The sequence below is a fragment of the Arachis hypogaea genome, chromosome 11 (assembly GCF_003086295.3).
Source record: "Arachis hypogaea cultivar Tifrunner chromosome 11, arahy.Tifrunner.gnm2.J5K5, whole genome shotgun sequence".
Lineage (NCBI taxonomy): Eukaryota > Viridiplantae > Streptophyta > Magnoliopsida > Fabales > Fabaceae > Arachis > Arachis hypogaea.
In genome coordinates, this window is record NC_092046.1 from 44,500,580 (window position 1) to 44,514,166 (window position 13,587).

Below are 13,587 nucleotides of genomic sequence, written 5' to 3' on the forward strand. Positions count from 1 at the left end.
AATGAATGAGTACGCTTCAATTCTTTTTAGAGCATGATGAAGAGCTAGGTTGAACAAGAAGTTTCAATGCAATCATTTGAAGAAGAGGAGCAGAAGATCCATAATTAGACTACCAAAATTGTGGGTCTAACTCTCATCTATTTGTAATTTAGTCAAAATTAGAAAATACTCCTCCAAACATAGAAAGTTTAGAGAATTCAAGAGCAACCTTCTTTCTATCTTTAATATAAGAAAAATATCTTTAGACACTTGTTTTTTTTCCATAAAAATTTCTTCATCTTGATGAGGGGCAACTCTATTTGGAGTTTTTTAAAATCATTGTGGATTATAATACCTATGCAAAATAAAATAAATATATAACAAAATAAAATAAATATATATTGTATAAAACATAATAAATATAAATTATAATAACATTTAAATAAGAGTAAAGTATCGTTTTTGTCCCCAACGTTTAGGGTAAGTTTTATTTGTGTCCCTAACGTTTAAATCGTCCTATTTATATCCTTAACGTTTATAAAAGTGATTCAATGTTATTCTACTATCAATTATACTAACAAATCAGGGCAACTCTTTTAAAAAGTTATCATTTAAAAAAATATATTTTTTAAGAACAGCACCCAAACAAGCTCTAATATACATAACTAAAGCACCAAATATTCATAGGGCTCTCGCGGTTAAAATTAATAATAATAAAATAAAATAAATAAACAAGAGAGAAACTAATAAACAAACTTGTTTTAGGCTTGCACGTCAGTGTTCTTCAACTCGCACCCACACTTCCATAGTCCACCTTTCTTCTTCTTCAACAGTAGTTTAGTATACGACCACACGTTACAAAATCTCTCTCAAGAATTCAAAGAAAGGCCGAACCACCAAAGAAAGAAACTAAGAAGTTTTAGGTTTTGAATTTTAATTTATTTTATTTTATTTTTTAATTTAGGTTTTAATTTGTTTTGATTTTAAAACATTTCAGAGTTAAAAAAGTGGAGAAATCGAGCCTCTGCGGGGTGCGATCTAGATGTGTGTCGATAAAATGTTGAACTCGTCGCAAATTTTTTCGGATTTGTGACCGCTTTACGAAAATTCTGCAGCACAAATGGACGCACCACCGACTCGCTCATCTTCCGTATTCACCATGTGTTAGCGCCGTATGCGCGTCCGACACGGATACGCCAGCAATCTTAGATTGAGTATATTTAAATTGTGTTTATCAGCTAACACTAACCCTAAATATTCTTTCATGACACAGTCATACAACAGCATCAATGCCTGTGCAACCTCCAATTCTCAGTAGGCAGCAACTCTTCATCTTCTTCTTTTATGTACTATATCAACTTCCTTTGTCTACCTCTCCTTTCCACGCAACTCACAACCTTTTTCTTTACTTTTGCTTTTTGGAGTTGCCTCTTTTTTCCTTTGTCCTCACAACATTGTAATTTTATTTATAATTTTCAAGAGTTATTGAAATTTCATTGTTACAGACAAAATATTATCAAACTTTTACTATAAGGTAAAAATAACTACAAACAAGTGCTTATTTTTAACGAAAAATATTATTTGTATACTAAAATCAATCACTATATATATTTATATATAAGTTTAAAGGTTTTCAATGGCCTAGAGAATGGAAGTTGAATCTATAACCTCTTTTTGTGCTTTTAAACTTGAATCGTAAAACTAATTCTGCAACTTTAGTTCTGCTATGTCTGTGATATGGATTATGCATAAGACAATTTAATTTTGTCTCATAATGAATAAAATGAAAATAGAGCACACAAGAGAAGAGAACACAACTTTGTATCCTAGTTTAACCACTTTGTGCAATGTGGCCTATATCTAGTTTTCACCACAACTATAGTAAAATTTTCACTATCTTTTCAAAGATTACATACACTAATTTTTTAGGATTCTTTCTAATCCTATCCGAGATAAATCAAACTTCCAACCAAGTTTGATTTAGCTAGGTTCACTCCCTAGATGCTCAACACTAAGTGCTCACCCAACTTAGTAAGGAAAACCTCTCAGATTCATGATTACAAAACAGAAATATATCAAAAGAGATTGACATAAAATAGTTTTTCTCTCCAAGCTAACTCTCTTTACCTTTTCTCTCAAATGGTTTTTTTAAATGCCTCACACATTACTTTTTACTAAGAAAAATCAAAGAAAGATAAGCTAAGAAAGTAAGATAAACGATATAACCTCATTAAGGAGAAGAAGTATTGTAGCTTGAAAGCTATGTGAAGAACCAGATTTAAGTACTCTCACTTGTTGTCTTCCATCTTGGCAGAATGTTCTCTTTAGTTTAGGTGCATTATTTCCAAAACTTCAAGCTTTGAGTGATAAGGTGCTAAGTAAACTCAGAATTTTGGGTTCTCTCTTCTTGCTTCAATTCTTGGTTGATTACTACCTTATGTATAAGGTAATGTCTCCAAAACTTGAGCTGTTAGAAAATTAAATCAAGAGGTATGCAAGTAACAAAAGTTTAGAAAAGTCAAAGGTAAAATTCAATTTGAATTTTGAGTGGTTACAAGTTCATGGTTCATCACCAAGATTCTACAAACTTCTTGTGCTATCTATCAACTTGCATGGATTAGAATTTTCATGAAGCATGGTTAAGGAATTAAAGAAGCAAAGTTTGAGTTGAATACAATAATAATCAATTAGCTAGATATTGCTAGAAGCTAACATATTGGAAACTTGAAGATCTTTGAAGAACATTCAAGAGAATAGCACAACTACAACATTCTACAACATTGAAGAAATTCAAAATCAAATTGAATTGAAATTAGAAGATTATGGAAACTACATGAATACAAGTTGAAAGAAGATTCATGAAGCCAACTCATAAAATAGTGGTCATTACAAAATTGAGTTGTGATTCATAAATTATTATTTTAGTAGGAAACTTTGCCTATATAAAGGCACATATGCCTTATGTATTTTGTGTGTTCCATAATGAAATGTGTATGTTTTGAAATGTAAAAATTCTCTCCTTTGTTTTATAAGTGTTAGTGAGTTTGAGAGATAAAAAATATGATAGTGTCATTTATATGAGTGAGTGATCCTAGGGCCAAGGGCCAATTAGTTGTGGGTATTATACTTACATTTGGTATCAGAGCTGGTTAATCCAGCGCCTGGTATTTGAGATTAGAGTTTGTGAGGTGTGGGAGAGTTCTCACATAGTTGTTTATTCATAGAGCCGGTATGGTAAACACTTTTAATATTGTGTGGTCCGGTCCCAAGTTAGATGGAAAACTTGATTATAGTTATTGGGAAACTTTGATGTCTACCCATTTGAAGGCCCAGAACCTGTGAAATTTCATTGAACCAGGTTTGCAAGAAGGAGCAGATGCTGCTCAATAGAGGAGAGATCAATTGGCGCTATCTCAAATTCATCAAGGAGTAGATTATACGGTGTTTGGCAAAATAGCAAATGCCAAAAGTGTAAAGGAAGCATGGAACACGTTGAAGCTATCATACAAAGGCATAGATAAAGCTCAGAAAGCAAAGCTACAGTCTTTAAGAAGAGAATATGAAAGGTACGAGATGTCTAGCTCAGAAATCGTTGAGCAATATTTTACTCGTGTTACAAACCTTGTCAATAAGATGAGAGTCTATGGAGAAGATATGCCCGATAGCAAAGTGGTGGAGAAAATTCTTCGCACCATGCCGATGAAGTATGACCATGTGGTGACTACGATACTAGAGTCATATGATATGGATACTATAACGATTGCAGAGTTGCAAGGAACTATGAAAAGCCACATCAGCAGAATATTGGAGAAGTCAGAAAAATCAACTGAGGAAGCTCTGAAAAGCCGAGTGAATTTCAACAACGTTGCAGAATCAAGCCGTACACAAGAAGGACGAGGTCGTGGTTTTAATTTTCAAAGTAGAGGTCGTGGCAATTACAACCAAGGAAATTATAATAATTTTACACCACCTAATCAAGGAAGAGGTGGAACGAATTTCAGGCCTGTCAACCGAGGAAGAGGTCGAGGAAATTTTCATCAAGAAAGAACTAATTTCAACTGCTTTCATTGTGGAAAGTATGGACACAAAGCAGCAGATTGCAGATTCAAAATGGTGAATAACAATCAAGCACACGTTGCAGAAAATTAGCATCAAAATACTGATGAAAAACCGGGTACTCAGACTTTATTTTTTACAAGTAATTCATGTGCTGAAGATAAAAATATATGGTACTTGGATAATACTTGCAGTAATCATATGTCTGGTAGAAAGGAGTTATTTTCTTCTCTAGATGATTCAGTTAAACTATTATTGAAGTTTGGTAATAGTACGAAGATCCCTATTGAAGGAAAATGGCACATACCAATTAGATTGAAGGATGGTTCTCTGAGTTATATTTCTGATGTTTTCTATGCTTCTGAACTTGATTACAATTTACTGAGTATGGGACAATTATCTGAGAAGGGATATAAGATGATAACTTATTGTGGATATTGCACTGTGTTTGACAACAACGGAAGATTCATAGATAAAGCAAAGATGACTTCAAACAGAATGTTTCCATTAAAAATTTAACATGTTAATCCCTCTTGCATGAGTTCTGTGGTACTTGATGATAATTGGTTGTGGCATATGCGGTTTGGGCACTTTTATTTTTCTGGCTTAAACTATCCGTCAAGAAAAAGACTTGTTTCTGGTCTACCACGGATTCATATTCCCAATTGTGTTTGTGAGATTTGTCAACTGGGAAAGAAGCACAGAGATCCATTCCCTACAGGAAAGTCTTGGAGAGCTAGAAGATTACTTGAAATTGTGCATTCAGATCTTTGTTCTGTAGAAGTTCCAAGTAATGGTGGTAGCAGGTACTTTATCACTTTTATTGATGATTTTAGTAGATATACATGGGTATACTTTCTGAAGCAGAAATCAGAAGCATGTGATGTCTTTAAGACATTCAAGGCATTTGTCGAAAAACAAAGTGGCTATAAAATCAAAATTCTCAGAACAGACAGAGGAACAAAATATCTTGCATGTTCAGAATACTTTAAGCAACACGGAATTCAACACCAACTAACAACTAGATATACTCCTCAACAAAATGGAGTTGTTGAAAGAAAGAATAGAACCATCATGGATATGGTAAGATGCATGCTCAAGTCAAAACAAATGCCTAAAGAATTTTGGGCAGAAGCAGTCGCCACAGCAGTTCATATTTTAAACAGGTGTCCAACAAAAAGTGTTCGTGATAAAACTCCAGAGGAAGCTTGGAGTGGAAAGCGGCCTTCCATCCATCATTTCAGAGTCTTTGGGTGTATTGCTTATGCCCATGTACCAGATCAATTAAGAAAAAAGTTAGATGACAAAGGTGAAAAGTGTATCTTTATCGGCTATAGCATAGACTCAAAAGCATACAAGCTATACAATCCAGAAATAAAGAAAGTGATCATCAGCAGAGACGTGACGTTTGACGAGAAAGACATGTGGGATTGGAACACAAAGACAGAAAAGCAACAGACTATAATTCCAAATACATGTGATGAAATAGAAGAAAGGCAACCTGACACAACCGAACAACCAGAATCATCTAGAAGACCTCAAAGAGAGTGGAGACTACCTGCTAGATTAGCAGATTATGAAGTTGGCAATGACAACGATCCGTCCGACGAAGAAATCATAAATTTTGCTCTATTTTCAGATTGTGAGCCGTTAAACTTTAAAGAAGCCTCTAAAGACAACAATTGGAAGAAAGCAATGGATGAGGAGATTCATGCCATTGAGAAGAATGATACGTGGGAGCTGACAGATTTACCAACAGATAAGAAGCCGATTGGAGTAAAGTGGGTTTACAAGACTAAGTACAAACCCAATGGTGAAGTTGATCGTTTCAAAGCAAGATTAGTTGCAAAGGGATACAAACAAAAACCAGGTATCGACTACTTTGAAGTATTTACTCCTGTTGCTAGATTAGACACTATTCGTATGATTATTTCACTCTCGGCTCAAAATAAGTGGAAGATACATCAAATGAATGTTAAGTCTGCATTTCTAAATGGCACTTTAGAAGAAGAAGTGTATGTTGAGCAACCTGTAGGATATGAAGTTCTTGGAAAAGAAGATAAAGTTTATAAATTGAAGAAAGCTTTGTACGGGTTAAAGCAAGCACCAAGAGCATGGTACAAGAAGATTGATTCTTATTGTCTGTTTGAGCATACTCTTTATATCAAGTTCGTTGAACTTGGAGATATCTTGATCGTGTGTCTTTATGTTGATGATTTGATCTTTACTGGGAATAATTTGAAGATAATTGCAGAATTCAGAGAGGCTATGATAAAGCACTTTGAAATGACAGATATGGGCTTGATGTCTTACTTTCTTGGCATTGAAGTAGTTCAAAAAGATGATGGAATTTTCATTTCTCAGAAGAAATATGCAAATGATATTTTAAAGAAATTTTAGATGGAGCACTCAAAACCAGTTTCTACTCCAGTCGAAGAGAAGTTCAAATTGTTGAGAGAAGATAAAGGAAGAGAAATCCCACATACTACAAAAGCTTGATTGGAAGTCTAAGGTACTTGACTGCGACTAGACCAGATATTGTATTTAGAGTTGGTTTGCTTAGCAGATTTATGAAGGAGTCTTGTACCAACCATTTGCAAGCGGCAAAGAGAATTCTTCGATATATCAAAGGTACTTTAAATGATGGAATTTATTATGAGAATACCAATGAAGTAAACCTTGTTGGCTACACTGATAGTGATTGGGCCGGAGATATAGAAACAAGAAAAAGTACTTCAGGGTTTGTATTTCATCTTGGTTCTGGTATAATTTCATGGTCATCAAAGAAACAACTAGTAGTAGCACTATCTATAGCAGAAGTAGAATATATAGCAGCAGCAAGTTGTGCAACACAAGCAGTTTGGCTAAGAAGAATTCTTGAGAAATTGAACGAGAAACAAAGTACTCCAACAACAATATTTTGTGGTAACAAGTCAGCTATTGCACTTTGCAAAAATCCAGTATTTCATGGAAGATCGAAGCATATTGATATTCGGGTTCACAAAATCAGAGAGTTGGTAAATGAGAAAGAAGTTGTGATCGAGTATTGTCCAACTGAAGAACAAGTTGCAGATATATTTACAAAACCACTGAAAACAGAGTTATTTTACAAGTTGAAAAGGATGCTTGGAATGATTAATTCTACAAGCTTGATTTAAGGGAGGCAATGTTAGAAAATTAAATCAAGAGGTATGTAAGTAACAAAAGTTTAGAAAAGTCAAAGGCAAAATTCAATTTGAATTTTGAGTGGTTACAAGTTCATGGTTCATCACCAAGATTCTACAAACTTCTTGTGCTATCTATCAACTTGCATGGATTAGAATTTTTATGAAGCATGGTTAAGGAATTAAAGAAGCAAAGTTTGAGTTGAATACAATAATCATCAATTGGCTAGATATTGCTAGAAGCTAACATATTGGAAACTTGAAGATCTTTGAAGAACATTCAAGAGAATAGCACAACTACAACATTCTACAACATTGAAGAAATTCAAAATCAAATTGAATTGAAATTAGAAGATTATGAAAACTACATGAATACAAGTTGAAAGAAGATTCATGAAGCCAACTCATAAAATAGTGGTCATTACAAAATTGAGTTGTGATTCATAAATTATTATTTTAGTAGGAAACTTTGCCTATATAAAGGCACATATGCCTTATGTATTTTGTGTGTTCCATAATGAAATGTGTATGTTTTGAAATGTAAAAATTCTCTCCTTTATTTCATGAGTGTTAGTGAGTTTGAGAGATGAAAAATATGATAGTGTCATTTATATGAGTGAGTGATCCTAGGGCCAAGGGCCAATTAGTTGTGGGTATTATACTTACATGAGCTAATGGGTAGAGTCAAATCTAAAGCATTGGACCATCTAATTTCTTCCTCTTCTCTCAAGAAATCAAAGTAGAAAATTAGAATAGAATATCAAAGTAGATTGGTGCAGAGGTACTGAGAAGATAGACAATAATAATCTATACCATTGATATAAACTTTGGTTCCAAGTTTCATTTTCAGCCCTTGATTTGAATAAGAAAATGTCACCTTAGTTTTTTTATTCTTACCTGAATTGTTGCAGAAAAAAAGTAACTTCAACAAGTCATTTGACTTGCACAAGAATGGATTTTTAGCAATATCTTTTTTTTCTGACCAAGTTTGATATTTGGTTTTGATTTGACTCTATTGATTTGACTTAACCTCCAAATTTTATTTTTTTTCCTTCTTTTTCTCTTTGATGCTTAATAAAAAATGAACCATTTATTTTTCTGATTTTTGCTTTACCCGAACTGATGAAGATCTAACTCCAGCAACGATCTTGTTTCTCCATAAGACTAAGGTTGGACTTGGTTCATGAGTAATGTTTGCAGTGTTGACCCATATACTAGCCTTATATTTATTTGGAAATTTATAGTGTACAGATCGATGAGCTTACAGAGAGCGTACAGAGATTCCATTATTCCTTCTGGTTGAGTTCCTGATCGACACGTGGTCAAGGTGAGGAGGCATGGGGATGCGGGCTGAGTCGGGTGGCGAGAAGTGGGGCTCTTCAAGCGCGATGGCTGGCTTGAAGCATCTGTAACGGAGCCACCATGAAGGCCGTGGAAACGTGACCGGTCTTTGGGCTGGACCGTGACATCCGGAGAAAATGGGCCCATTCATACTCTTTCTTGTCAGTCTTTGCTCCCTGTGGACTGGGAAATAAATTTTTGGACTGAAAATAAATGGGGTTGAAAAAAGAAAACGATGGAGTGAAATAAACGCTGGAGGGAGATGGCCCGAAAGGGTAAGTAAGTGCTGGAGGGAAATTGCAACCCCATGGTCTTAGGATAAAGTAACCAAATTTAAAAGAAAAGTATAATAGAATAAAAAATAATCCAATGGAGATAAAACATGGAAATTAATAGTGTGCCTGAATGGTGTGAGTTATGTGTATTCCAATGGATAGTGTTGATATTAATTTAATTTAATTTTTTGTCTGGTAACGTTTTTTAAAAATGAATTATTTTTCAGGTATGTGAATTAAGTAAAATGAGAACTAGAATTTGTTAGATTTCTTTAAATTAAACTATTCAAGCCAAAAAATGTTTATCAATCGATGACATATGTTTTATATTGATTAGTGCATGAAGTATATTATTATTAATATGTTTTAGCATATAATTGAATAATGTCGTGGATACAAATTAATTAATAAATTAGAGAACAAGTTGAAATAGGAAGTTAAATGTTATATAGGTAGTTAATTATGACCGAGTCAACCCGTTGAATCTGTGACCTACCGGTTGTACCCGATACGCAGTGACATGGCCGGGTTGATTGTCTGGCCATTTATGATGACTATGGGGTCTGAGGAGTTCTAGAGGTGTAAAGGATTCGGTTTGCGTCCATTTTGAACCTATGATAAACTGAATCCGGCCTGTATCGTCCTCAGCAAATGTCAACCGCTTGGTTTGCTGTTATATGGACAACTTAACCGGAAAGAACTGACAGCAGATGGGATCGGCCGGTATTCTCGGTACTTTACAGGAGTATAATCGTAATTTAATTCAGAATAAAAGGAAGTAAGTCACCGAAAAGGACCTAAACTTAGTTGAGTAAATGTTGTCCGAATTCAATACAAATTCGACTTGACCGAATGCTTAAAAATAAGAACGAGGAGAAAAAAAACTGACTAGGAAACGAAAACAACGAAGACATTTTGGAACAGACATTGGATGCGGTTCTGCTCGATTTGGTGTTGAGAAATGGGGAAATCGAACCGAACCGATTTGGTTTAGCCAGAAAAAACCAGATAAACCCTATTTTTCCTGTTTTTGACGCGGCTAGGTAAACGTCGGTACAATTTTGCAGTACATTTCGGGACCACATGCTTAGTTACACCCGTAACGGCCGGCATGAAGATAACGAACATGAAAATTACGGAGTAATGTGCGTCTTACGATAGGTTTAATTGCATATAGATTAGTATAATGGTTACGGAGAAGAAGGGGAGGCATGTAAATTTAGAGGTCATGTTGTTGTCATTAATGACCGTGTGCGGTAAAGGAGAATGTATACCCGTATTTGTCATAACCGGAGCGGACAGGGTCGTAGCACCGAAAAACCGGTTACGGGTACTATGACCCAGCTAGGGTTGTCCGTTGGACCGTTTAAGGATGGTAACAGGCATGAACCGGATTGTACCCGCGAGGTTCGGTCTAGTTAGATAAGCCGGGCCTGAACCATTTTGCACACGGTGGTCTCTATCGTGATATGTGGGATGGCATCCGTAGATGAATGTTTTTCGATGTTCAGATATTTTTTGTTACGTACAATTACTAATAGGAATTTAAACTTGACTGAAGATTTATCAATCATTATATATGCAAGTGTTAGTAATGTGGTTAAAGTTATCTGTTCTGACACTAGAATTGAAGTTTATTAATCTTATGGATTGGCATTGTTATTCAGTAATGGAGACAGAATTATGTTGGAATTTTGTTAATTTTTTTCTAGTCTAATCTCAGTATTGTGATTAAACTTATATGTTTTCAGCCTAGTATTGAATTTTATTAATATAATGGAATGGCATTCTTGCCGTGTCGCATAAAACTAATTATTGCCAATCTGGAGAGTAATTGTTTATTTCTTAGTTATCCGAACCGATAATCGAATCGATCAAAATAGGGGGTCAGCGGGCTCATAGTTCAACTGGTGGATCACTGGTTGAACCGATTGACACTGCACTATATAAATAAAAAAAGAAAAAATTTCAAAGTACCATTTTTCAGTAATAATTTTCAAATTTCTAGGTATTATGAAATAATGTAGAACACGAACAATATGTATTTTGTGAAGTTTACTCCGTCGTGAATATTGTTACTTAGTTTTTACTTTAAAATAACTGTTAGTTTAAAAGTTAAATACTTTATTAATTATTTTATATACAGCATACGATTACGTATTCTAAGTATGTATTAAGAAAATAATGTTAATGAAGGATTTTTTGAGAAAATTACACTCCCCTCCCCTGCGAGATGCTAAAATGACACTCTCCTCCCTTCTATTTTATAAATGTACATTCTCATCCCTTCTAACTTTTAAAAAACCTCCTCTCTAATTCATTCCAAACTTTTTGTGCCAACTGATGTTAACTTTATCCATTTTAAAAAAAATAATAAATAATTTGTTAAAAAAAAATCCATTAGTAAAAATTTTATTTTTTATCATTAAATTTTGCTTAGCAAAATATTCTTTAATAAATTATTCTTTTAATGATTAAATTGTATTTTTTAAAAAATTTAATAATTATGTAATTTTTTCTAGAATACTCTTCAATAATTTTTTAATTATTAAATTAGAAGTTTACCAAAATTTTCGTTAACAATTTTTTTATATTTTACTATTAATTTTTTGATATGTATATATATATTTTTAACAACGAATAAAAAAATTTAGTAAAATTATTTTTCAATATTAATATATATTAATTGTTATATATATTAACAGTGGTAAATTTTTTTATTTAATGTTAAAATAACATATATTGATATCAAAAAATTAATAGTAAAATATAAAAATAATTGTTAACAAAAATTTGTGTAAAATCACAATTCAATAATTAAAAAGTTATTGAAAACTAGATATTTTAGAGAAAAAAATTTCTTTCTTAATTTTTTAAAATTAGTTTAATAAAATTACAATTTAAGCAATAAAAAAAATAATTTATTAAAAGGGTATTTTAGTAAGCAAAATTTAATAATAAAAAATAAAATTTTTGTTAATGGATTTTTTTTCACAAAATAATTTATTTTTTCTTAAAAAATAGATAAAGTTAATATTAGTTAACACAAGAAACTTAAAATGGATTAAAACGGAAGGTTTTTTAAAAGTTAGAAAGGAGGAGAATGTACATTTATAAAATTAAATATATGTCAATATCTTTACTGAATTTCATCAAATAATTTACGAGATTTTTATTAATTTTAATTTTAGTGATAAACTTAGTCATTCTTAAGTTAATTATATTTATTTTTAACATTAACTATAAAGTCACTTAATGTTTTCATAATGATATAGTATCTATTATTATTATTGTTTTTTAATTATTACTTGTAGAACATAATATTATAATAATTATAAATTGATTAACAAATTAGTGAAAAGTAAAAATAATAGTTATTTCAACATAAAAAGTAAATAAAATATTTATATTTCATGTTATATATTATTTTTGTATTATTTGAAACTCTTAAAAAAATTAGTGAAAATATGTCTTCCAAATTTTATTCTTAAATGTTAAATTAATTTTTAACTTTATTAGTATAGGACCAAGTTAATCGGTTCAATCAGTAACCCCCGGTTGAACCAATGCTCTACTGACCTTATAACTTGACCTGTTCGATAACCGATTCGATTATGACAACCATGGTTCGTACCCATGTCTTGTGTGACATAAAAACCATTACTTCCCATCGATTTGTCTTCTTTCTCACCAACGTCTGTGCAAATTATAATAACCATGGTTGTCGTTTATCAATAGGTTTACTTCTGTTTAATTTATTTGAAATTTAATTATAATGCGATTGGTTCTGAATTTATTTATATTTATTTCTAAGAATAATCAGAAAGTCAGTTATTAGTTCTTTTCATAGGTGTACAATACATGAACATTATTCTTTAACAAGCAGTTTAATATATATTAGTATATTAGAGATACAGTGATTGCTAAATTAATTAAATCTAAAGATCATAGGCCTTTCAATATAAAAAAAAAATTAATCACAGTCTTCGATAGTTCACATGGGAATAAAGGTTAAGGTCATTGCCTTCATGAATGGGTAAAGGATGAATGTCCGTTTGGGAACAAAGCTGAAGGCCCAACAAGACCACTAACGGGACACTCTACAACAATAACCCCGTTCTGAATGGCGCTATACAGCCGGCTCAATAAGTCCTTGAATGAGCCTCCCCAGCTACTAGAAACAAACCTGCTTTCAGCCATACACGGACAACACGTGCCCACAGCAGATTCAATATACACAACAATCTGTAAATCTGTACAAATATAGATCTTTACAGTAGATCGACCCTATTTATTTTTGTCCAAGTAGCAATATTATAGGCAAACATTCATCTTATTGGGCTGCTCAAACTAATATGGGCCTCCACTATGAGCACACACACTTTATCAAAATATTTTTGAGCTTTTAACCCAGCCAAATATTTATATGTTTTTCATCATCAATAAATTAAATTGTTTCTCAAATTTAACAATGTTGTTTAATTCCTTTTTAATATTTTTTTGTATTCTAACATATCATTTATACTAATAATTTATTTTATAAAAAACAACAATTTGTACTCATGAATTTTATGAACGCTGACAAAAGTATCCGTCAAAGAAAAAAACTAACGTTATACCCATCAAATATGGGTTCCATATAACAAAAGTACCAAAATACTAAATTTTTGTTGATTTTTTAATAAAATTTTCAAATTACCCCCACCTTTTATCTTCAACATCAATTTTATCACCATCTCTTCTTTTCCAAATCTCAAACTTTTACATCCCTC

At 32.4% G+C, this 13,587-nt stretch overlaps 1 protein-coding gene across 1 annotated transcript; it reads left to right on the forward strand.

Annotated features, from left to right (window-relative positions):
* Window positions 1–3,552: 3,552 nt before the first annotated feature.
* LOC140176103 (uncharacterized) lies at window positions 3,553–4,554 on the forward strand. Its single transcript, XM_072205977.1, has 3 exons — window positions 3,553–3,859; window positions 3,981–4,092; window positions 4,308–4,554. Exons 1-3 carry the CDS (start codon window positions 3,553–3,555, stop codon window positions 4,552–4,554), a joined length of 666 nt encoding a protein of 221 aa, XP_072062078.1.
* Window positions 4,555–13,587: the final 9,033 nt, after the last annotated feature.